The sequence below is a fragment of the Canis lupus genome, chromosome 22 (genome assembly GCF_003254725.2).
Source record: "Canis lupus dingo isolate Sandy chromosome 22, ASM325472v2, whole genome shotgun sequence".
Taxonomy (NCBI): Eukaryota; Metazoa; Chordata; class Mammalia; order Carnivora; family Canidae; genus Canis; species Canis lupus.
The window spans coordinates 8,928,452-8,954,889 of record NC_064264.1 but is presented as its reverse complement, the minus strand read 5'-3'; the positions used below and the strand labels follow the sequence as shown (position 1 = coordinate 8,954,889).

At 37.7% G+C, this 26,438-nt stretch overlaps 1 protein-coding gene across 2 annotated transcripts in view; it reads right to left on the bottom strand.

Moving 5' to 3' along the window:
- Positions 1 to 26,438, bottom strand: part of VWA8 (von Willebrand factor A domain containing 8) — a 354,557-nt gene that overhangs the window by 158,737 nt on the left and 169,382 nt on the right. The window contains exons 20-21 of one of the 2 annotated variants that reach the window (XM_049099336.1): positions 20,883 to 20,957; positions 16,266 to 16,342 (exon numbers count right to left, since the gene is read on the bottom strand). In XM_049099336.1, coding sequence (XP_048955293.1) covers positions 16,266 to 16,342; positions 20,883 to 20,957 — 152 coding nt within the window. The remainder of the gene's footprint in view (positions 1 to 16,265; positions 16,343 to 20,882; positions 20,958 to 26,438) is intronic. The other variant, XM_035704343.2, reaches the window with a different exon arrangement.

Sequence of the window (26,438 nt, the reverse complement as noted above, 5' to 3'; positions counted from 1 at the left end):
CTCTCTGTCTCTCCCTCTATCTCACCAGCAACTAGAATATAAACATAAAGCTGGGGTTTTTAACTCTTTTGTTCCTGATGTCATCACTCATGCTAGAGAAGTGACCAGCATATAATAGATGTTCGAAAATGTTTGTTGAAATGGATGCATGCCACTCAGCTATTTGAGTCACACACTCTAAGGCTATAATGAATTATTGGCAGTGTTTTATGCACTGTGTGAATTGTGTACATTTTTTTTAAATGTTTTCTTATTTTTTTTTAAAGATTCCATTTATTTATTCATGAGAGACATGGAGAGAGAGAGAGGCAGAGACACAGGCAGAGGGAGAAGTAGGCTCCATGCAGGGAGCCCGATGTGGGACTCGATCCTGGGTCTTCAGGATCAGGCCCTGGGCTGAAGGCGGCGCTAAACCGCTGTGCCACCTGGGCTGCCCAATTGTGTACATTTTTTGCTGAAAAGTTTTTCTTCCCTCTCCTCTGGCAAACTATCCAGCTCAGCTGAATGCTCAGCTCGAATGCTGGCCCCTCTGTAAAGTGTTACTTCTTTCTCATTTCTATCCTAATTGAACTAATTGTTTGATAGATAGTATTTTACACTTAAGAACTTTTTAGTTGCTCATATGACTGTCCTTGACTGTGAGGACAATGCATACCATCTACACACAAGGGGGTATCAGCTACATATCTAGTGCCTATCACTGTGCCTCATACCTTTTAGGCATGCAATAAATGTGTGCCCAAAGAAAGGATGAATGCATGAGTGTATTAAACAAATATTATATACTACCAACATGTAAGGCAGATAATTAGGGATGATGGATTATAAAAGATCAGAGATCCTGTTCTCAAGAAGCACACATGATAAACAGACATAAAACAAATATAATTCATGTCAGGGGGTGATAAGGTCAATAACAGAAATTAAAGTTCAGTGGGAACACAGAGGAGAAGGCAATTAATTCTGACTAAAGAAACAATTAAAACAATTAAATATTGTTTTAATTGGCAGGTATGGATAGAAAAATGCTTGTAGGCAGAGGAACAGACAAACACATGTAGAAATTAGGAGATATAAGAGAAATTTTGGGGAACACTGATATAGTTGCATGGAGGGGAACAGAGCTGGCCAGGTGAGGTGAGCCAGTGTTCAGTCTTCTTAAATGTCATGTCCAAGAGTTTAACTTTCATTTCATGGAAATGAAGGATCTGTTCATTTGAGAGAGAAGACTAATGGGATGTCTCAAAGATGGATGGGAAAGAAGAGACACTGCATTTATTCATTTGGATAACAAATGTTTATCAAACATCCACCACGTTCCAGACATCATGCTGGAAGGAGGCAGTTCAAAGACATATCCTTACCCTTAGGGAGACCTCACTGATCAACAGGGAAGACAGAGATGGGAACATGTAATTGTGATAATGAATGACATGCACAATAGCAGAGACTGTTCTAGGTCAGTGGTTCTGAATATACTATCAACAAAAGTTTTTTTCTGGGAAGATATATTCTAAAATATCTAAAAACAGTAACAAAAACTGAACTACGATGAAAAACGGTAACTTAAAAATGTTTTAGATTTTATTTGTTAATAATACAAAAAACTTTTGTTCTCATTAAATATTAAAGAAGGATATTTTGGGGAGAACAATGTGATTGATATACTTTAGTATTTGTGTGAAGCAATGGTTTAGTCCTAAATTCAGTTTGAGACCTGTTAATGGCTATTATAGCTAAAAAAGAACTCACAAAGAGATGGAGATCCAAACAGAAATGCAACAATGTCTGTACCCCCTATGACACAACATGTATTTTTCATTCTCATTTATCAGACTATAAACGATCTCATTCCAACCAGGCTTGGGAATTTCCATCTCTCCTGATGTCTATCAATGGCTTTGCAAGCTAATCAGTGGAACATTTTTATTTTGAAAAAATAGGTTCAAAACTCACCAAAACTCTTCATTTATAAGATTTTTAAACACGTTAGGAAATTGTATTTGAAATTGTTTTAGTGTGGAGATGAGACACTTTAGGGATACATGATCTATTTCTATATCTCAGTACTTCTGACACCAAATATGTGGGTTTTTCACACCTAACAGTTCTCTAATTCTCTGAAGACACTAAATGGGTGTCTACAAGGTAATTCAATTATGCCACTATGTGGCGGAGCAAGCACAGACCCCACTGGTCAAGGGCTCAGTTTTGCAAGAATGCCCCCACTTCAGACACACAATTCCAAGTCCTGTCTATACTTTCGACAGAACAGCTATAAGTCAGGATTTCCCAGGACCCTCTTCTCAGGTTCCATAATTTGCTAGAACAGCTCTCAGGAAGGTACTTTACTTACTACACCTGATTTATTATAAAGGATGCAATTTAGGAATAGCCAGATGGAAGAGATACATGAGGCAAGTGATGGGGAAAAGGAGGAATGTGCATAGGGCTTCCATGCCCTCTCTAGGCACACCACCTTCCTAGCACTTCAATGTGTTCACTAACCCGGAAGCTCACCAAACTCCACTGCTGAGGATTTTTATAGCGGTTCCATTAAGGAGACATGAGTGATCAAATTACCGGCCATTGATTAACTTCAGTGCCTCTCCTCTCCTCTCCTAGAGGTAGAGGGGTGGAATTGAAAGTTCCAATCCTCTAATCACAGGGTTGGTTCCTATGGCAACAGGATCCCAGTGGAAGCTAACCAGGAGCCCAAGAGTTACCTTATTGCATGTGAAAAGACTCAGCTCACTCCTGAGATTACAGTCTTTTCTTTTTTTTTAAAAGAATTTATCTATTTAATTCATGAGAGATGGGGCGGGGGGGAGGGAGGAGCGTGGCAGAGACATTGGCAGAGGGAGAAGCAGGCTCCTCAAGGAAAGCCTGATGTGGGACTCTGGGATCACGCCCTGAGCCAAAGGCAGATGCTCAACCACTGAGCCACCCAGGTGTCCCTTAGATTACAGAGTCTTAAAACTGGGGAAGAAGATCAATGTTATAACAAAAAGATATCTTATTACTTAAAAAATTACAAGAGTTTTAGATGCTCCTGTGCCAGGGATGGGGAATGAAGACCAAGCATTTATTTCTTATTCTATCACAACATCACAGGGTAAAATATATTATTTTCAGCAATAAAAAGGTCTAACACATATAAACTATATATTTATAGTTATAAACACCTGACTTAAAAATGCTCTCTTCAGAGAAAATCTTTTTTTGAGAGAGAGAAAGAGAGAGAGAAAGCAGGGAAAGGAGGGTCAGAGTGAGAGTGAGAGAGAGAATTCTAAGCAGGCTCCACAGTCAGCATACAGAGCAATGTAGGGTTCCAACTCAGGACCCTGGGAACATGACCTGAGCTGAAATCAAGAGGCAGACGCTTAACCAACTGAGCCACCCAGATGCCCCGAAAATTTTAAGTAGTTATTTTCTACTTTAATGCTAAAGCATGATTTTACCTTGAAGGATCCAATTAAATGCTTTCTTAATTCTTAAAATATTTGTTATGGGGCATCTCTCTGACAGTTATTGAACAGACATCAACAAATTGTGACCTCCTGACTTTGTAAAAGATAAATGTCTTTTAATTTGTAGGTTTGACACATCTTTTGAATACTTTACAATAAGATTACAAGTGAGACTGTAGTGTAAAAAGGTTTTTGTGGCTAGTTCCCATCTCATTACAAAATATTGAAATAATTCTCATTTTATATTAAAAGTCTTGGTTTTATATGCCACTTCAAACTGGTGACATCCTGTAACACTTTGTGCAAGTCTACTTTCAACTTCTTTGTAGCAGTGCTTTGTTTTGAATCATTATGAAGAGAATACTATTCATGTGTGGTGAACTCCATAATCTTACTCCAGAGACTTTTTTTCTCTTTTCAATCAAATCAGATGCACATTCTGATGGTTTAACCTACATAATTTTCTGCCAATTTTAGTTCATTTATATTTATATCATTAATACTACTTTCAAACCGGAGTTATTTTTCAAGAATGTTTTAAACCAGTGTCTATTATGCGAAGGCCAGCTTAGCTAAAACTAGGTTAAGTAAGACTTTCCAGGCAGAGTTGGTGAGAAAGGGCATTCTAGGTGTAAAAAGCTGCATGTGGCAAGTTATGGAGTCATGAGTATGCACGTGATACTTGAGAATCATAAGCCGTTCATATGGTGTAAGAATTAGTATGCGGGAGAAAAGGGTAGAGGTAAGACCAGTGAGGGGGCTCAAACTGGATGCTGCTGGCAGCAGGAGGCATCAGAGGGTTCTGAGCAAGACAGTAAGTGATCAACTTTATTGGTTGGAACAACATGAAGCATGAGAAAGACAGACGGGAGGCTGAGCTCTTAGCCAAGGGACTGCCACGATAATCTTGGCAAGAGAAGATGAGGAATGGCCCAGAGGAGGAGGCAGAGAGATACTTTATCTATTACAAGGAAGGAATTGAGAGGACTTGGTTACAACTCTGGAGTGCTTGAAAAGAAACTAATGCCAATAGTCCAGGCACGGCCAGTGGGAAAGGAAAAGAGGAGGATATTTTGGTGACCTTAAGAAACAAAAACGAGATTTCATAATGATTGGGTGTCAAGATGAAGGACAGGGAAAGATACAAGGTACACAGTTTACAGGCCAGGTGACTGGATACAGAATTCCATAAGCGCAGAGAGAAAACATCTCTTCTTTCCTTTACCAATCATATAATTAACAGTGCCTTACTAATACCTGCCATGCACCAGGTATAGAAAGGGGGCTGGAGGACATCAACAAAGTAGAAGTTGGTATGAAGAGATGGATATTTTGGATTTGAAATGCCCCAGAGACACCTATGAGGATATTTTTAAAAGAAAAATGCAGGTCTAAAGCTAAGAAAAGAAGGGGCGGGAGATGTGGCACTCACCTATATATGGATAGACGATAGTACAGACTTATAGAGAGGACATTTAATTTTAACTGGCTCCCTACCACATACCAGGTGCTGTCCTATTACATGTGACATATGTCATTTAATCCTTATAATAACTCTGATAAAATTTGGGCTCAAAGAGGTTACCCAAACTCATGCTTTCTTTGTAAAATGTGAGGCTTCTTTTTAAAAATGTGAGGACACCTGCATGGTGCAGTTGGTTGAGCATCCGACTCTCGGTTTCAGCTTAGGTCGTGATCTCATGGTAGTGAGACTGAGCCCTGTGTTGGGCTGGATTGGATCCATGCTCAGTGCAGAGTCTGCTTGAGATTCTCTCTCCCTCTCCATCTGCCCTTCCCACTTTCTCTCTAATAAATAAATAAATATTTTTTAAAATGTGAAGCTTCCATTTTATTTTAGCCCAGTTTTATAATAAATGATTTATAATTTCTGACACAAGGTATCCTAAAAACCATACCTTAAAACATATTAAAGTGCTGATTATCCCATTACTGCCATCTAACCAGTTATGAACAGAAACCAGTAAAAAGTGTTAGTAACCCTCTTCAAGTAACACACCATCAGAATTGAAGTCCTGAGTGGTAAATGATATTCAATTATATACAACTGCCACTGAGAGTTAAAAAAAAAAAGCCTTATATTCCGAATGTGTGTATATAAAAGACACCTTTGTTGCTACAAAGTGCAACACTTGTAGTCCTGTTCCTTGCTTTATTCAGTTTCACTTGGGTGCAGGCTCAGACTTGGTCAGTTCCTGATTTCCTATTCTAATCAAGGAATGAGACGGATGATACCCTGCTCTTGCTCAAAGAGGTTATAAATCTCATATTTGGGGATTTATAACAAGTTGCATATACTTTCTGCTTCTGTGCCCTCTATTTTTAAACAAAGATTTTATTTATTTGAGAGAGAGAGCGAGCATGAGCAGGAGGGGTAGAGAGAGAAGCAGACTCCCCACTAAGCAGGTAGCCCGATGTGGGGATCTAAGGACCCTGGGATCAATCCTGAGCCAAAGGGAGACACTTAACTGACTGAGCCATCCAGGTGCCCTGTGTCCTCCATTTTTCTGATTATCACACCAAAATTCCCCCTTAGTACCAGTATCCCTGGTAACCCTATTTCCTTTCATCCTATTCCCCTGGGTCAGATCCTAGCTAGACCTGGTAACTTGGGCTGCTGGCGGAACCCTTATTCCAACCTATCACTAGCCTCACCACCTTCTCTCTAGTCACTGTCACCTGTAATCGTTTATGGATTCATTTTGCACTGGGTGAATTCATCCACTGAGTCTCCAGAACACACAAAACTACAAAATGCTAGGATGTCTTGCTGCAAATCCCACCACAATCACGAAGATGGTCATTGCTGCCAAACATCCATTTTCGTCTTATCACGTTAGCCTTTAAAACACTTTCACATAATTTCCATTATAGCATTGATACTTCCTGTTTACTGTATTATTTACTTACTTATTGCATATTTCCTCATCATCACCAGAAACAAAGCTTCATGACAGCAATGACCTTGTCTGTCTTGTTCATTGCTATATTCTTCAAGGCCTACAACAATGCCGGAGACTGCACTTTCCCCTCAGTAAAGGTTCCCTGTAGGATATGCCGTTGGTGTCCTACACAGATCTCCTTTACCACCAAATGCACCTAGCCCCCAGCTACTGTAGCAATGAATTCTGAAAGCACGTAGCCATGCCCCTTCTCCAAAGAACTGCCCCACCAGTGGGGAGCTACTCTGCCCAGAAATGCCTGGGAGGTTAGAGGTTCCCCCTTATGCTCTCCTTGGGGGCAGCCCATAACCAATGACTTCTTGAGATGAGGGCAAAACAGCCTAGCCCTCTTGCTTCCAGATGGGCTAACTGGGAGCTCCATTCATGCTCCAGAGCTCTCTGTGAGGAGGCTGAGGCCAGACCTCAACCCAAACCATCTCTTTTCCATAGCCGTATCCTAACTCCTTTGCCAACCTGCAAGTTTTACTTCAAAGCACTCCCCCTAAAATTACTTACGCAAACATTTCCATCTCTGGCTTTGCTTCTAGAATACCCATCCTAGATATTTTTGACTGTTGAATGAATGAATGATGCAAAAATGTAGAAATAATTCTTAGATTTTTCTAGCAATGTTCTGAACTCTTCCTGTACAAAATATTACAGATATATCACAGTTAATAGAAAGTACTTAACGGGAGTTGTGAGCTGAGCAATCCTATTAGGACACAAATGTATTTACTTAATCTAGGCACCTCATGCTATCTCTGTCTGCTTTTGTTGTCACTGCTGCCATCATCTGAAGAGTCTGGCCACAGCAATATCTGCCTCGCTTACAAGGACTAGCACTTTCTAAAGCCTTTTAGATTTTAATAAATAAAAAGACTGTGGAAAAATATAGGGCACTGGTCCAAGCTACTTTTTCACTCTCTCTGCTTACCTAAGGGTGCTGTAAGAAATTGGCCACTCATACTCACTGGAGAGATCAATAAAGAGAAGAACAGATATAAGTGGTTAGGATGCAATGTTAAGCCTGTTCAGATAATCTGATATTGAAACAATTGTAAGCCTGAATTTATTTTTTATTACAACTGATGACTGAAAGCTTTTTAAATCTCTTCCCCATCAGAGTATCCCTAATTTTATAATAGAAGTCAGTGTGAGAAAGTAATTCTCTTAACAAAAATGTGTTTTACAAGTTAAAAATCCACAAAGGTTTGGAAGACTGTAAATTAAATTTACATTAGTGATGGGCTTGAAGAAGAGGAGATGAGATTGGGGTGGTGGTTGAAGGGGACTTTAGCTATAATTACAACATTTTATTTCTGTAAAAGGAAGAGTAGAATCAAATTTGAGGAAAATATTAACAGTTGTTAAGTCTCAGTGATAAATTTGGGTATGTATCATATCATTCTATTTCCATTTCTTGGATTTTTAAAGTTTTCCCTCAATCTAAAAAAGTACATAACACTTGAAAGGAATGTGGCTGTTCCCTAATGGCAAGGGATACGGCAAAACTAAGACAAAATGCATAGGGCATCAGTGGTTCTCAAGCTTGTTTTTAGCTTGTGACTTAGGAAGTAAAAATGAAAAATCTTCCTTGTTTCCAGTCTTCTCTTCCAAAACAGCCTACAGCATGCTGGGTGCTGGTACTACTAGTGTCAGGGGTCTGTGCACAGCTCTGAATCAGCAACCTCTATAACCCTCAACCTGTGGATGGAGTGCCGAGAGAGCTGAAGCAGCGTCGGCCTGGGAGGGACATCACCTAAAAGGCTAAATTAATTTGGTTTATGTTTTTATGAATTACCTGGGTGACAGTTGATGATATACCTCAGGGGAGAAAAAGTAAGTTTAATAATCTGGAAAACTGATCAAGGAAACAAAAAAATGAAATTTTATATTACTACCGAAAGATGGAAATATATGGGGTAATTGGCCAAAGGAAAGACCTTGGGGTCAAGTTGAGCAAGGATTAGAAATAGGATGCTAGAATTTTTAAAAGTCAAGCTATTATACATGGACTGAGGTCTAGAAAGTAAGACTTGTTTGACAGTCTTACCACACGGCTGGTGCTTTAGTGAGGAACTGATTAAGGTTCTATCATCATGAAAATACTATTTGATCAACACGACAAAGTTAAGATGCAAGGCGGTGCAGTGTTTAGAGCAGAGGGCTGATGCCAGGTTGTGAGAAACCAGCTTTGTAACCTCAGCCAAGTTACTTAACTTCTCTGTGCCTCATTGTCCTCACCCGTAAAGCAGAGAGGGGAACAGTACTGATCTCACAGATTTGTAGAGAGCAGCAATGAGTTACACTTTGAATCCAGCTTAGAACAATGCCCAGTTCAGAGCAGCTGCCGTGTACATGTTTGTTAAATAGGGAAATAAAAATACATGGAAATTTAAATGGATTTGAAGATCATCCAGAAAAGAGTAAAAAATTATTGCAAACTTGAAGATTTATGTGGAAAGGTTAGAGGGACTGGAATAATTCCTTTAGTGCAAAAGAGGCAGCAGAAGGCATCATTAGTGGGAAAACTGCTGTCCAACGGCTGATAAAATTGTTTCTAAAATAGCTTTTCAAATTCCTAATGGGTAAGATGAGACAGGACTATCTCAGGGGTTTTGCGCAGCAGCTGACATGTGACATGTCTCTAGTTCTCTGACGCTATCAGTGCTAAGGATGTTTTGATGGCTCAGTAATCATTTTTTCTATGAGACTTAGAAAAGCTTTTAGTTTTTCTATTTTCTGTCAATACAACCATTTTCCCTCTGGGACTTTGTGAATTTCCACATTATACTGTCACGTTCAGTTTTCGTCAGCATGAGGAAAAGTCTTGTACGTTGAATTATGCGGTGCCCATATCTCCCTCTTGGCAACAACCCTTGCATCTATGCACAAACATCCTATGTTATACCAAGCTGCCTCTGGCTTCCTGGGTTTTAGATAGTATGTTGCCAATAACCCTAATGTCCTGTTCTCTGTTTTATACTTAGAAAACTTCTGCTTATCCCTTGACACCGTTTGAGTGCCACCTTTTCCAGATACCTTCACCACATCACATGCACATACTCAAAGTTGGGCAGCCTTCCTACAGAGCCTGCACATGCTTCTTTCATAGCTTACATACAACATCATATTGTAAAGTTGTCGTCTCACCCCCAGACAAGCAAGCAAGGTCCTCTAGGTGATGATTGGGATCATCATCTACACATCATCAGTGCCTTAAAAGCCACTGACAAACAGTAGGAATCTAATACATACAAATTAGATAAAAGAATTAACAAATAATGAATAAGCTAGACTCTGGCCCTCAAAAAGTTCCTACTTAGATGGAGAGGTATGACTGGGGAAAGTGGAGAGGATGCAAATGAGATGTAGAAATTGAATATAATGCAAATCAGAGTGAGATAAGAAAGTGGGGTATGTGGGAAGAAACTAATTAGTTTGCCTACATATCTAAGTGCCTAAAATATGGCAGACACTGATTGATTTTTTCCACACATTCTCATTTAATTTTCACAACCATCATGCCAAGTATTTTTATTTCAATTTGGTAAGTAAGGAAATGAGGACTTGAGAAGTTCAAGGCCACCAAAAAGTTAATGGCAAGGACATGGCTTGTTCTCTAAAACCCATTTTCTTTCTTTCAAAATGGTTCACATTTAGTCCTATGGAGTTTCAGAAGAGGGAAAAGTTATACTCAGAATCACAAATCAGAAAAGCTTCCATGTAGAGGTAAAAATGGACCAAATCTTGAAGGATTAAGAGGGAAACAGAGTACATTTCAGATGGAGGAATAAAGACAGGTATAGATACAAGTCCAAAATTGGTGAGTAGGACATGGAATGGCATAGTCTGGAATAAGTTGAGCATACGTGTGGAAAATCCCACTAAAGAGAAAGTTTGGACTAAACAAGGAACCTGGGAACTCTATATTCACAATGGGCACCACTATTAGAAAGTAACCAATCAAGAGCATACAGGTCATACTACTGATTGGATCTGTGCTGTCATCTTCATATATGAAGGGTAGCAAATGAAAACATTAACTGGTAAAATAAATATTTCAAAGCTCTAAGATAATAATTCTTCCATATAGAAGTGTCCTTTTGTCCACAGATGAAATATAGCTATAGAAGTTGACATATCAAATACCCTCTTTAACGTCAAAGTAACATAACAGTGTGGAAAAACAAATAAATAGATGTACTTCACAAATATGAACTATGTAGTCTCTTCTGTTTGTAATATATGCCATAAAAGTAATTATATATATTAATCTTTTAAATTATATAAATCATACACAGGACATCTTGATTTTAACTGAAGACATGAATTAAATTATGTTTCACGTATGAGATCTGAACATTAAAACATAAGATGGTAATACTTAAAAAATACACTGGCTGTATGTTTTATTCATGTATGTTTGGTTATGGTTTTACTTATCAAGATTTTGTTTTGAGTGGCCCAAACTGGTTTTGTTGGAATGACATCTGTAATTTATACTGAATATGACTGATTATTTAGATGGTAACATCACAAATCCATTAAAAGGAATCTAAAATAAACAAAGTAAAGATGCTAAGTAGGACACCCATAGATCAGAGAAGTCCAGAACATTTTATTGGACTACTATTTTTAGGTCTTTTAAAACACGTTTTTCTTGAAGCAATTTTATGACCTTAAACTTTACGGCAAATATAGCCCTAAAGCTGTATATAATGAAAAACTCCTCACATTGAAATTAGTGAGAATACCGTTTAGTGAAAATCCTTTAATATTATATATTTTAAGTAGAAACAGAGAGTTTTTACTTCCAACTTCATAGTAAGTATCAAATATTGCCAAAAGGTCCTGGGTCCCTGTTATAATGAGTAGAAATTTGTAATACATCATCAATTATGTAGCAATGGGTGCTATAAACAAAAATAATACAAATGTTAGGCTTCGAAATTTTATTACATCTTGAATTTAGAAAGTTTTTCATAGATAACACATTTATACACTTATGTGGGCAATGTCAGAATTACCACGGAATATAAATAAGCAGCACAGTATTCTTTACTATATATGGATCATTTGTTACCTTAAGACAAAAGGTTGGTATAAAAGACATTGTAGGCAGAAAGCAAGATGTGGTATCTCTCTCTAATCTTCTAAACTTTCTAAAGCACCTTGAATACCATCTTCTTGCCTATTTAAAGATATTGGAATATAGAGCTAAAAGATACTAGGAATGTCTTTGTCTACCTTTTTTAATCAGAGATGAAAGAATGGAGACACAAAGGGAAACACAATGATAAACAGTCTCAAACACATACATAAATTAAAGGTTGAAAATCTATTATTTAAGCATCCATAGAAGAAAATTTAAAAAAGAAAAGCATACTAAACCCAAAGAAAATTAAAAGAAGCATATAACAAAGATAAAACCAGAAATTATTGCATAGAAAAGAAATACACAACAGCCAAAAGTTGGTTGCTTAAACAGACCAATAATATTGATAACTTTCAGCCAAAACTGATCATGAATAAAAGAGAGAGAAGGCAAATAACCAATATCAGGAATAAAAATGAAGATATCATTACTGATCCTAAAGACTGTAAAATATCATATGATATTATAAACAACTTTATGCCAATAATTAGAAGACAAGGAATAATTTCTAGAAAAATAAGACTCATCAAAACTTCTATGACTAAAAAAAAAAACTTCTATGACTATTAAAAATAATGAATTATAAGCAAAAGATCTGTTTATAATCAGTATGATGGTGACATATACCCAGGAATAATTACTAAGTACCTGTTTTATTTCTTTGCTTCCTTTTTTGCTGATTGTGCTAAGTAATATTACTTCATAATTTACAATCAGAATTGGTTGACATAATTCAACCTAATACATCTTTCTTTAAAAATATTTTGGTGTCAAAAAAAAAAAAAATATTTTGGTGTCCAATATATACAAATGGAAAAACTGCCCTATCATACAAAGGGACTCTTACATAAAGTGACTTCTTTTTTTCCAGGGCATAAATTTTTGAGCTAATTTCAATCTCTGACGTCATCTTCAAGAGAAGTTGGCTTTCTGTTTGGCTATCTTATAACTTAAATTTAAATTAATTTGTTTTTGCTTTAAGTTGACAATATATGCTTGAATGCATCAAAATATATACCAATTAAAACTTTCAAGTAATTACATATTTTTAAGGGCAGTAGAAACTAAACACAATGCGACCACAATAAAGGAGCACAAATTCTCCTAAGAATGAACAACTGCAAAGCTCACTGTGTATCATACTTAAAATGTAAAATATGGTCTTTCCATGTGTCTTGTGGCTCAAAAACTTTAGAACTGTGATGTTATAAAAGTTATTCAGGTGAGAACTAACAAACTAGTTAAACTTCATGATTCTTTCATTATTTTCCTCAAACTTTGTCCAGGAAGGAAGAAAAACTGGTTTTAAAGCTTAAAGGTGAGGGGGAAAAGTCATTTTTCAGGTTCACAGGAACATAAAATATTGAAATCATAAATAAGAATAGTATTAGAGTTCCTTAAAAACAGAAATTATGTTGATTTCTTTATCTCCTAAAACACTTAGTCCTGTAATCTTGACATAGTAAATTCCTAAAAAACAAGTGAGTTGAAATTCCTAGGTTTACGTAAGGGATCATTCATACAAAGAAGAACTATGAGAAGCTGAGTAAATAGGTTAGAAATTTTCTGAAACTATATAGGTAACCTATACAAGTTAAGAACTTGCTATGCCAAAAAAAATAAAAATAAAAAATAAAAAACGAACTTGCTATGCCTTATTAAAACTAGCAAATATATAAATATTTGTATATATTTTGCTAAATTTATTTAAGTATTTCATATTTTATGCTATTGTAAATAATATTTGAAAATTATTTTCCAATTGTCCATTGCTATTAAAAATACACAACTGATGCTATATATTGACCTTGTATCCTGTGACCTTTCTCAATTCACTTATTTTGATTTTTTTTTTCATAAACTTCCTAGGATTTCCTATATATACAAACATTTCATCTTTAAATAAAATTTTACTGGAGGCCTGGGTGGCTCAGCAGTTGAGCCTTTGCCTTTGGCTCAGGGCATGATCCTGGAGTCCCAGGATCAAGTCCCACATCAGGCTCCCTGCATGGAGCCTGCTTCTCCCTCTGCCTATGTCTCTGCCTCTCTCTGTGTCTCTAATGAATAAATAAGTAAAATCTTTAAAGAAAAAATACTTCTTTCATTTAAACTCGTAGTTTAGTTTTTTGTTTTTTTTTTTTTTCTTGTCTTATTTCACTGGCTAGAGTCTCCAGCATAATGCTGAATAGTGAATATTCTTGCCTTTTCCCCAGTCATAGAAAGAAAGCATTTAACTTTTCACCATTAAATAGAAGTTACCTGCAGGTTTTTCATAAATGCCTTTGATCAAGTTGAGGAAGTTTCCTATTATTTTTAATTTGCTGCAATGCTTTATTATGAACGGGTATTAAATGTTATCAAATGCTTTTTTTTTTTTTTGCAATGATTGAGATGATAATATGGTTTTTTCCCTTATGCTGTAAATTAAATGAATTACATTATTTGGTTTCAGTTTTGTTTTGTTTTGTTTTAATGTTAAATCAGCCTTATATTCCTGGGATAAAACCGACTTGGTTATGATGTATTATCCTTTTTATATATTCTTGAATTTGATTTGTTGATAATCTTTAAAGATTTTTTTTTTTTTTTTGTATCCATGTTCATGGAAAATCTTGAACTGTAATTTGTTTATATTATGCAGGGTCTGTTAGTGAAAAAATATTTTCAGCTTTTGTTTATCTGAAAATGTCTTTATTTTCAAAGACTTTTTTTTTTTTTTTTTTTTTTGCCAAATACACTAGTCTACACTCACTTTTTTCATTCTCTTGGCACTTTCAAAACAATCATTTTGCTGAATTGTGGGCTTAATTTATATGACAAATCAGCAGTTATTTTTATCATTTTCTCCTGTATGTAATATGTCTTTTTTTCCTCTGTAAGTTTTAAAGATTTTGGCTTTCAATTTTCAACAATTTGAGCATGATGTATTTTGTTTTGGTCTCCTGTTTATCCTGCGTGAGATTCACTGAGTTTCCTGGATTGGTGATTTTATGCTTTCCATCAAATTTGGAAATTTATCCATTATATCTTCAAATATTGTTCTGCTCCTTCTTTTTCCTTTGAGTCTCCAATTGCTCATATGTGAGACCTTTTTAGGGTTGCCATTCCTATATTGAGGATTCCTAATTACTCCCTCATTATGCTCATTTTCCCCCCTTTAAATGCCTGAATATATTTATGGCAACTGTTTTTAGACTCTGGCTACTAATTCCACCATCTGTCATAGCTCTGTTGACCAATTTTCCTGCTTCTTTGTATGTCTAGTAATTTTCTATTGAATGCTTGTCATTTTGAATGCTATGTGTTGTTAATAGATTTTGCAGTCTTCCTTCATTTCATGTTAAGTTTGTTTGGCTAACCAGTTAAGGGACTTTTGAATCAGACTGACCTCTTAAAGACATTTCCCCTCTAACGTCCATCCCCTTAATTTTTAATGTCATTCTGTATGAGAAATAAAGACTTCTCAAATACTACTAAATAGCAAGCATCCTTGTGTTTTCTCAAGGCTAATTTTTAAACTTATTAAGGATGGACATAGAGTAGCTTTTATTCTAGGGATAGACTGGTTCTATTTCTAATGCACAGACTTTACAGAGTATCTTCTGAATACCAGGACTGAAGGCTCCTAACCACATGGGAGCTCTGGTACTTGTTCAGCTCACAGATCTCTGGTAGTTGTATATTTCCTAGTGTTTGTGAGTCTTGTACAGTTTTGTAATTTACGATGGTAGGACTAATCTGGTGCCACTTACTCTATAACAGCCAGCGGTGTAAATCCTAAGACGGAGTTTCTGACAATCCCTCAGCTTTATATTGGTTCTCTTCTCTTCCTCTATGATTTATTAATTCTGCCTTTTTTTCCCCTATATTTTTCTCTCAAGAACATATCATTACATAATGAAAGGACCCAAATGAGAAATTAATTCCTGTGAATCAATCCAATGTTATTTCCACTACACAATATTTTTTATCTCCTGGGATCAAAATAACAATTTAATCTAGTTTTAAGTTGCTGGTTACTTGGTATATTCTTTTTCTTTCTCTTTCTCCCCTCTCCATCTCTCTGTCTTTGTCTCTCTCTCTATTTTGGTAGTAGATCTACTACTTATTTTTATCTTAGGAAGATTTAGAACAAGTTGATTGATAAAGCTAGAAACAGTTGATGTCTAGAATATCTATCTGGCTAAAAGCTGTCCCTGAACCAGCATTCTGATCTCAAAAAAACTAAATAATCCAGAGTGTTTATAAGGAAGACAAGGAGACTAATAACTTATTCTACATTTTTGGTCCTTTACCTCATACCTGAGATCATATAGTTTATTGTTTCTCCTTGTGAGCTATTTTAGCTTCCTGTTAGTGAATGGGCTTAGCTTCTACATATTTTTATTCTAATTTAAGAACCTTTATGTTGATGAAATCTGCTCCTAGAATGTAATGTTCAACACTCTCTGTCCACAAAATATCTATTAATTCATGTTTATAAAGCATTAGTCACTAAAAAAATAAATTTTGCAATGTTTTATTGCCTTTTAAGGAGAAGAGGGATAAGGACAGGAGGAAAAGAAATGAAACTGGTTTATAAAACGGGCTTTTAAGAAAGTATTTTTAAATTGCACTGGGAGAAAATAAATGATTAAATTAAGTCTCAAGAGCCTGTGGGTTTTATACTCTTACCTGTGCAGCTGGATGTATTCTCGGGGCCTGTTGAGCAGGTGAAGGAATCTGTCAACAATCTTGTTTTTTCCTACACCCTGTAATTACATAGAGAACATTAAATAAAAAGAAATTTTTGTGGAAGTAAAACAAAGTAGAAGAATATTTTGCCAAAACTTATTTTCTCAAAGTGCGTACTGTTTCAGCTCACTATTAATGAAAACATACACATACATACATCCACACATATATGTTTACATATAGCAAACAAATATGCACAGCTTCTATGACATAAAGAGATTGTTAACAAATTTACTTCTAAATACACTAGCTTCATTTACATCAAATACACTAAACACACTCGTCTTATTTTAAAGGGACTTCATAATTATTTTTAGCTTCTACAGTTTGTTTTTTCAGTTTTGTAATTTTATACTTAAGTATAGACATTGCAACACAACATTAACCATTGCAGATTTGAAGAATGGCATCAAAGGCAATAAAGTAAGTATAAAAAAATGACTTTTCTTATCAGTTCCTTGGAAGTATGGTTTTTAGTTACAGGCAGATTAATATAATACTGCACTTCTGTTTTAATTAAACACTCATTTCTTCTCCTTTTATCCCACTTTCCAGTCCCTCAAAACAGTGGAAACCTAAATTATAACCAGGGTTTATTAGTAAGTCTCAACTATATCTGTTTTTGCCAGGAATGTCCTCATTTCCTTAACATTTATTGGTGCTGAGAGTTGCTGTCCTTTTGCAGAAGACAGACTGTTACAAATGGAAACCACTCCCATGCTAGTTCCCCTTTTTAAAGTTTTCACCTAGAAGTGGAATACTCTATTAATGGGATGTGACTCTTTTAATAAGTGGGTTGTGTGGGAAGAATAGAAGTGGTTAAAAAGCTAACTACCATGTATCATATGTTCTAGCAATAAATAACACTTGTTGATTTCTTATACCCTGCCACACTCTATGCTAAGTATTTGCATGTGTTATTTCTTTTAATCATCATAACAATTCTATGAGGTAGGTATTATGATTACTACAGACTCACAAATCAAGACACCAAGGTTCAGAAAAGCTAAGCAACACGCTCATGGTCACACAGCTAGTCACAGGGGAACTGGGATTCAAATCCAGGCCTGTCTGATTCTGCTGCTGACTGAGCCAGCCAGGAGCCCCCTATAAATATAGGTTCTAATAGCCTTAAAATCTTTCTCTTCTCTTTGATCCACTAAATATGTCATAAGATGATAGATGCAAGAGAGACCAAGGGGACTGGAATGATTACCAACTACTTAATAAACAAAACAGAGGTATGAAGCACACACAGTCAGTAGCAAGCAATTAAAATCCATTGTACATCCTTGAATCAGAGAGAAACACAATGAAATCAATGTTTAAAGAAGGTCAATATGGCAATAATATGCAAAATATGCTGACTGACAAAAGGAGAGACTTGTATCCAGAAGATTGTTTATTCATTCAACATAGTAACAAACATTTATTGGGTGCTAGCATATGTCAGGAGAGATGGCAGTGAACAAAACACAGGTAAGGTTTCTTCTGCTCTTATGGAGGAACTTCCACTTCAAGAGTCTGGAGGCAGACTGGAAGGTAGATGAGAAAAGTAGGTAGAAAGGCATCAAGGTATAATTGACCATTAAATAAGTAAATAAAGTTATCAAAAAGTGATATTCTCTATACAGAATTAAGATTGGGTAAGGCAATAGTGAGTGGGTGGTAATCAATATTGATTTAGAAATGAAGACCTTTCCTTAAGTAACTTTAAGCTAAAATCTAAATGATAAGGAGCCAGTGTTATGACGATTACAAAAAGGGCATTCCAGGAAGAGTTGCTACAGCCGATCTCCTAGAGTGGAAATAAACTCAGGATATTTGAGGAACAGCCAGTGTGTTCAAGTGCTGTGGGTGAGAAAAGAATGTATGAGATAAAGAAATAAAAGTAAGCAGGGCTGCGGGGCACCTGAGTGGCTTAGTTGGTTAAATGTCCTACTCTTGATTTCAGCTCAGGTCACGATCTCAGGGTCCTGAGATTGAGCCTGTGTCAGGCTCTGCAAGCAGCGGGAAGTCTGCTGGAGATTTTCTCTTCTTCTGCTCCTGCTCTATCTCTGTCTCTCTCTAAAATAAACAAATAAGGGTTGTCTGGGTGACTCAGTAGGGGGAGCATCTGCCTTCAGCTGGAGGTTGTGATCTCAGGTTGATGGGATTGAGTCTCACCTCAGGCTCCCTGCTCAGCAGGGAGTCTACTTTTCCCTCTCCTTCTGCCCCTCCCCCTGCTCCTCTGTGCACGCTCTCTCAAAGTAAATAAGTGAATCTTTTAAAAAAAATCCAATAAAGTAAACAAATAAATCTAGAAAAAAAAAATAAGTAGGGCCTAATCAACTAGGTTTTACAAGCCAGGTGAAGAAATGGGATTTTATTCCATGAGATGGGGAGCCACTGGAAGACTTTTTAGCAGAGAAGTGCCATGAACTAATACAGATAATAAAAAAATCACTTTAGTTAGGTACAGAGAGTGAATGATAAGGGAGGGAGTAAGAATGGAAACTAGGAAACCAGTTAGAATGCTACTGCAAGAGTCCAGGTGAGAGACAGTGATGGTTTAGGCTAGGGAGGTATAAATGGAGAAGGATATATTCAAGTTGTTGGCAAGTAAAGTTGATAAAACAGGCTGACGGATTAGATATGGGAGGATAAAGGAAAAAGAAAGATGAAAGATTACTTCTGGATAATTCCTTGAGCAAAAAGATGGGAAAGGCTAGGGGAGGAAGACTTCTTTTCTAGAGGAGAATCAAGAGCTAACTCTTTCTTCAAAGTACTTATTATCATTTAACATTCTATCAATTTATTTACTTCTTATCCTTTTTCCAGCCTGGAAATGTTAGATCCTTGAGAAGCTTATTTTGTTCACCACTGTATTGCTAGGGTGTAGAACAGTGCTGGCACAAGGTAGACACAGAACTACTGGTCAAATGAATTAATGATGTTTCCATCTCCACAACTGTTTATGGCAGAAAGCCCAGCCACTCTCACTACTTCTCACTCTACCTCTCAATTCATAACTAATTCCTCTCGTTTCTACCTCCAAAATATATCTTATGTCTGCCAAATTTCTCCAGAATCATTTTAAACCAAAGGAATGTCATATTTTGTCTAAAACAGTGCTTCTCAAGCTTTGATGAGGGAATGAATCACCTTTGAGATCTTGTTAAAATGCAGACTGATTCAGTAGGTCTGGGGTGGGATCTGAGACTATGCATTTCTAAGATGCTGCCAAGTGGCACCAACACTGCTGGCCGGAGGACCATACTTTGTACGCCAAGAATACATACCTGCAAAAGTCTCACGACGGAGCTCCCTACATTCATTCATGGTACTTAAAATGTATTTCCCACATTGCAGCCAGAGTAAATTCTTGACAGATAAATTAGATTGTGTCATTCTGCTCAACCCCATTCAATAGCTTCTCACTGCATTTAAAATTAATTTGGAAATCCTTCCTGTGGGCTGTCTGGTCCCAGCGGCTCTACCCTTCTCTCCAGCCCTCCTGTGCCACTCTTTTCCTCCTAAACACCGTTCTAGTCACATCCAACTTCCTTCAGTCCTTAAAAGATTCCAAACTCTTCCTACCTCAGGGGCTTTTGCACAAGCACATCCTTCTCCTTTAGGGAGCTTTTCTCTCACTCATCATCGTAGCCATTTTCACTCGTTACCTTAATTCCCTTCCTCACAAAGGCCTTTACTACCTCCCTATGTAAGTCAGGCTCTTCTTCATCTCCTATACTCACCTGTATTTTCCTTCTTAAGCATAGAGAGATTTGTATGTGTGACAACTCACTTGAAGTCTCTTTCCACTGTTCTGTGAACTGAAAGTGCCATGTGGCCAGGGCCCAGGCCTATTTACTGCTATGTCCCCAGAGCCTTGCACAGAGTCTGACACAAAAATGCATGCATGCAATAAATATCTGTCCAATGAATGAATGAAATACAGAGAATTTGGAAAATACCAGAAAAGGGTATAAATCCCAGTAAGATATAAACTGTGAACATGTTAAAAAAAAGATAATGAATACAAGAAACTGTGATGAGTTATAGACTTGTAAAAACTGGGCAACTTTTTGCAAATGATCCAATTTATACATTTCACCTACGAAAGATTCAGTTATCGGAGCTGACTGTCAAACTGACAAACACACTAAAGTAAGGATAATGGATCATTTCATCCTCTAGGAATCTTTTTTTTTTTTTAAGTATTTTATTTATTCCTGAGAGAGAGGGGTGGGGGGCAGAGACAAAGGCAGAGGGAGAAGCAGGCTCCATGCAGGGAGCCCGACATGGGACTCGATCCTGGGTCTCCAGGATCAGGCCCTGGGCTGAAGGTGGCGCTAAACCGCTGAGTCACCAGGGCTGCCCTAGGAATCTTTTTGATATCTAACTGGATTTCTCCTGAAAACAGTATAAGCCTAACATAGAAACAAAGAGAAGGAAAATATTTTCACACTTGCACATATACTACAAAGCTCTGTAAGCTTTAAATGGCATGCTACAACAAACAGAATTTTAAATAGATACATTTAGATGAGTAAGATGTGTTTGTTAATACATTACCTCTGTTAATTTCAATGAATCTAGAGAAAAGCATGTATCACAAATGCATTGTAATGTCAGAAATGTGAGGACTGCCTGAAAGAAACAAATCATGAAAAGCTACTATCAGGAGTTCCTGCTCCCTTCCCCCCGCCCCCCCCCCCCCCCCCCCCCCGCCATTTCCAAAGTTACTGAATCAACCATGTCTTTTCAGACTGTTCCTGAGCAACACACTGTTTTAGGGGCTTACAGTCCCATAAATGTAGGATGTGACGTGAAGTCTCCAGCTGCCACTAGGGAGTTCTTTTGCTGTATTCTTTATGTTAGGGTCTTTAGAACTTCAACCTCAGCTGTCTTCTTGCTCCATATACTCTCTCTGGGCGATCACACTCATTCCCATAACTGGAATCGTCACACATGGCTCACACTTCTTTCCTAAGCTCCAGCTGAGACCCCCTATTCTTAACTGTCAAATGAACTTCTGCACCAGATGTTCATACTGGACTCATTATGCTGTCACCCAAACCTACTCCTTTTTCTTTTTAATCCAAGTATAAGAGTATTACCATGTACCCAGCTGCTCAATGAATGAATCTTGGAATGTTTTTAACTACTCTATTTTTCCCCATGGTATCATTCAAAAAGGCACTAGAACTTGCGTAGTCTCTACCTGTGAAACATTTTGATTCTTTCTTGTCCCTCCTTTCTTTCCTTCCTATCTTCTCCCCCTCTCTTGTCTAATCCATCAACTGTTTTAACACATAATGTTATAGGAACTGTACTTGCTGAGCAAGATATGATGGTAAATAAAACAGCCACAGCCCATGGCCACACTCACAGCTTACAGTCTAGTAGGAAACATAGACAATTAAGCAAACATAATCGATTGGCCTGTAATACATGCTTTGCTATGGGACATCCAAGATGCCTCAAGATTTTAGCAAAGGGCTCAGGAAGACCCACCACACACAGTGATGTTTACTAGGGGTATCAAGGAGGTAAAGGGGAAGCAGAAAAAAGAGGAATGCTTCAGGTAGAGAGAACAGTGTGTGTAAAGACTTGAGGGTAATCATGAACTGGAACACCGGACAAGTCTGAGAGAAGTCAAAGGCTAGGGCAGGTACGAGGTAGGTGGTGGTAATAAACAGCACAAGAATGGCAGGCAGGGTCTAGCCCTGGCAAAGCCTTGGAAGGCACTTTAAAGAGTTTGGACTGTTTCCAAAAAGCACTGAGAAGCCACTGAAGTAGAGGGGTCATAGGATCAGATTTTGATTTTTGGAAAATCATGCTGGTATAATGATTTGGCAGAGAGCAAAAAAGAAAGCACAGGAGAGCAGTTTGGAAACTCTTTAAACAAATAGGAGATGATGGTGGCTTAAACTGAGGAGAAGAAATGGAGGGATTTAGGAGATATTTAGGGAAAAGAACTAATAGGCTTTGGTGATGGACTGGATGTGGGGATGAGGAGATAGGGAAGTCAAAGTTTCTATTTTGGGCAACAGGGTGGAAGGCGGTGCCATTTACTGACAAATGAAACAGGGGAGGAGAAGTGCATTTACTGGGTGGGGGAGGGAAGTTTAGTTTTAAAAAAGGCAGTTTAATTTTGGATTTGTTTACTTTGAAGTGCCTGCTTCCCATATCTGCTCCTTCCTCTCCAATGCACTGTCACTTCTCAAGGGCAGCCCATCATCTTGCTTGGACTCCTAGAAAAGATCCTATTTGGTGTCCTTCCTCTGGACTCACAACAGGCCAACCCATCATTTGTTTTGTTATTTTTCTAAAACAAGATCTCATCAGGTCACTTCTGACTTCATTTTAACAGCTCGGATAGTTCCTTCGAGGAAATGCTAAAAGCATAACCTCAGAAGGAATTTCTGTAAATATCCTGAGCAAAAAGGAACAATTACAGTGATGTGCCCTTTCCAATCATAGTTCTTGCCTAGAACAGAAAATCCTCAGGGTTAATTTAATTGAATAAATACATAAATAGTATCTTAGTTTTCTACCATAAAAGTTACACATATTAATTTTCCTCACTGGGAAATGTAAAACACAAAACATTACCTAAAGTGCAACTGCTAAAACAAATCTGCTACCATATTCATTTTGTTCTTGTGAATTTTTAATGTTGTCATTATTCTGTATGTAAAATGTGTATTCTTTAATAGAAATTAGTGTGAAATCATTTTTACATCATTATTAACTCTTATTGAGGATAATACTTAGTGAGTGAAAGTTTAAAAAGGGAAAAGGATGCTGTGGAGTGAGAAATCCGAAAAAATACAAATTGTCTCATGAGAATGGTGCTTTCTTTACATTACTGTTCTCATTCTGTTCTTTCTGACAATATACCGGAGACAAGGACCTTCACAGAGGTAGGAGTCAGATGGCCCTTTAACCACAGGAATAAGAGAAGCAGGGAATATATCATGTCCCACAGATGGGAATCAAACCGAGGATAGGACGGAAACATGCTTCTAGTTTCTGGGAGAGAAAAGATCAGGGACCATGACTTTAAGGACTTTGAAAGATTCTGAGATTCTTAAAAATTCCTCAGGTTTATTATTTTAGTTATCCTGTTTCCTCAGAGAGATTAGCAGTCACATCCTTTAAAGAAAAAATGCTGTAGGCTTGGCATGCTGGATGAGAAGAACATACAGAATTTGGGAAATGCCATCTGTATTGTATTAAGGGGGAGGGCAAGAAAGAAGAAGAGCAGGAGAAAAGATCCAAGGAGGAATGGAGAGCAGGCAAGAGAAGATGAGTTTAGGGATGGGATTTGGGCTAAGAGTAAGTGTCCTGGGACTTAAATGTTGAAGGATCCCTGCCATAGCAGGTCAACTTGCAAGCTGCTATGTCAGCCCTCTAAGTTTTACTCAAACATGGTCTTATTAATTAATTTATTTGAGAGAGAGAGAGAGAGAGAAAGAGAGAGAGAGAGACAGCAAGCATTTGAGAGCGCATGAGAGAGAGAGAGAAATGAGAGAAAACAAGGCGGGGGGGAGGGCATAGAATGTGAGGGAGAAGCAGACTCCCCCTAAGCAGGGAGACCCACATGGAAAACTTGATCTCAGGACCCTGCGATCATGGCCTGAGTGGAAGGCAGATGATTAACCGACTGACCACTAAGGTGTTCCTCACTCAGACATGTTCTTCACCAACCAACAGAGTCCAGAACCTTTGTGCTTCCACACCCTCACTTATGTGTTTCGTTCTGACGAGAAGAGCCCATCCTTCCGGCATCCAGCCACCTCCTACTCACTCCTTAGTGTTCTTATGAGATGTCTCACTTTCTGGAAGCTCTGCCTGACTCTCCCATTCTATTCCCTCCTTCTGTTCTGAGCACCAGGCTTTCCTCCTCGGGGTTCCTAAAGTGTTGTCTTACAGCACTCAGCACACTGACCTCTAGTAACGTGTCAGGTGCCTCGACAAGAGGACTGGTGGCCGGGATCAGCCCCTGCTAGCATGCCTCTCACCAGCGCCTCACACATAACCTGCGGGGCATCGCCACTAACATCTAAGAAAAGAAAGAAAGAAAGGAAAGGGAGGTCATGCGACATGCTCTTGCTAAAGGAGGTAGAAAGCTGTTCCAGGAAGCTTCTGCTCCCTTTGTGCGGACAAAGAGGAGGAAGCTCTGCCGCATGCATGCACACCCCTTCAGTGCTTAATCGCTTGAATCTTCATGCCAGCCCATGTGAGGAGGAGGTCATGTACCTATTTTGGGGAGAAGCAAACTTAAATTCTAAGTAGTTAAGAACCCGGCACCCAGTGGGATTTGAGGGCAAATCCATTCTGGGTGAACAGACTGGGCTGTGCTCTGTTTCATTATACTGCAAAAGAGAATGTCGGGAGGTCACCTCCCTGCACTGATTTACATGGGAGTTTACATCCTGATGTCACTCCAAGGTTATCATGGCCTAAATCATGCGCCAGGAACGCCCTATATAGAATCCAAGGCTCAGAAGGGAGAACAGTGAGAAAATCAGGTTGGATCTTCCCTTCTGCAGTAATTTTTAAAATGGACTCCAAGGCAAGTGCTAACCACCACCAGTGCTCGCTTTCCTCACGTTTGCCTGATCTTTGGGGCATTCACTGCAGTCCCCCCTAATTCTTTAATAACATTCACACAGTTAGATCAGCTTGTATAATATTTACAGATTATTTCTTTTAAAAAACTGCTATATGAATGTCATTAACAACTACCGACTACAGAAAAAAAAATAGACTAATATTAGAGTAAAATCAGGAGAAATAAGTTATGGCTACCTTTTTTTGTTTAACCTTAAAATTTCCATCGAATGTTAAACTTTCTAATTCTTTGCTTCCACCTGAAAACACAATTAATATACTAGCAGTTACGAGACTTGGATTACGCACTCTGCTTCCTGTGTCTCCAGATGGAGGCCTCTACCACCATCTTGAGCCTAGATTTGCTCATTTGACTACAGAGAGCCTAGACAAGCTGATCTCTAAATGCTGTTTTATGCTAATATTCTGTAATCCCATGATAAAATGTGAGATTACTGCTCTATCAATCTCTGGGAATTTCTTATTTTCCAAATTCTCTCAGTGAACATACATTACTTAGGCAGTGAGAAAAAAACGATTAAAACTGAATAGTAAACCATCCAAAACAATTGCACAAATGTCCACCCTGTCACGGAGCTAAGGAACAGTACCCAGAAGTCAGATGAGAAGACACACATTTTAACTGCACTACGAGTTTGCATGGCTCGAAAACACCCTGACTTAGAAGGCTTTCTGTCAGAGTCATAACCTCTTTTTCTTTTTTAAAACTTTTTTTAGATTTTTATTTATTTATTTATTTATTCATAACTGGAATGATAAAATCAACTTCCCTGTAATTTCTCTGTGAGATACTGTATTGCTATAAATGGCAAAGGTATAATCTTTGCTAGTTTGGTCATTAGGTATGACTAAAGCAGCCATGACAAACATCGTGGGGGAGATAGAATTTGTGTATGCGCAAGAACAAAATAAGGATTTAGAATGAGAACAAGAAAAATAATCACTAGGAAACACTGGATCAACAGAGTAAATGTTAAAGAGAAGGTGGCAGAGTGGTAAAGAATTTCCACATTGTAATTCAAGCAACTTCACTAAGGGGTTGGAGGAGGGACACAAGATAATTTAATATCAAATAAAGATGAATGTCCCCCAAGTATTTCATAGCCTTGGGACTCTCAGGTTGCTGGAGCTACTAGAAGCACAGCATACTTAGTTATCAAATTCTCTGCCACTACCAGCTGGGTACTACAGGCAGGAGGTTTCTGGACAAAGTGTTCAGTCCCTTCCCAGACACTAGCCAATTATGCTGGCATGGCAACGTGGTATATTTCTGATGTCACATGGTAGCAACCTGCCAGGGCTCAGTTCAAATTATTAATTAGCAGAATTCACACATCCTTTAATTTTGGTAATAAAATACTCACAGTCTCTCAATATTAAATAATTCAACAAACATGACTTTACCAGGAGAAAAACTAAGTCCATGATCACAGTAAGCCTATGATTAATAAATGGAAGAGATACAAAGAATTATACAAAATCATATAG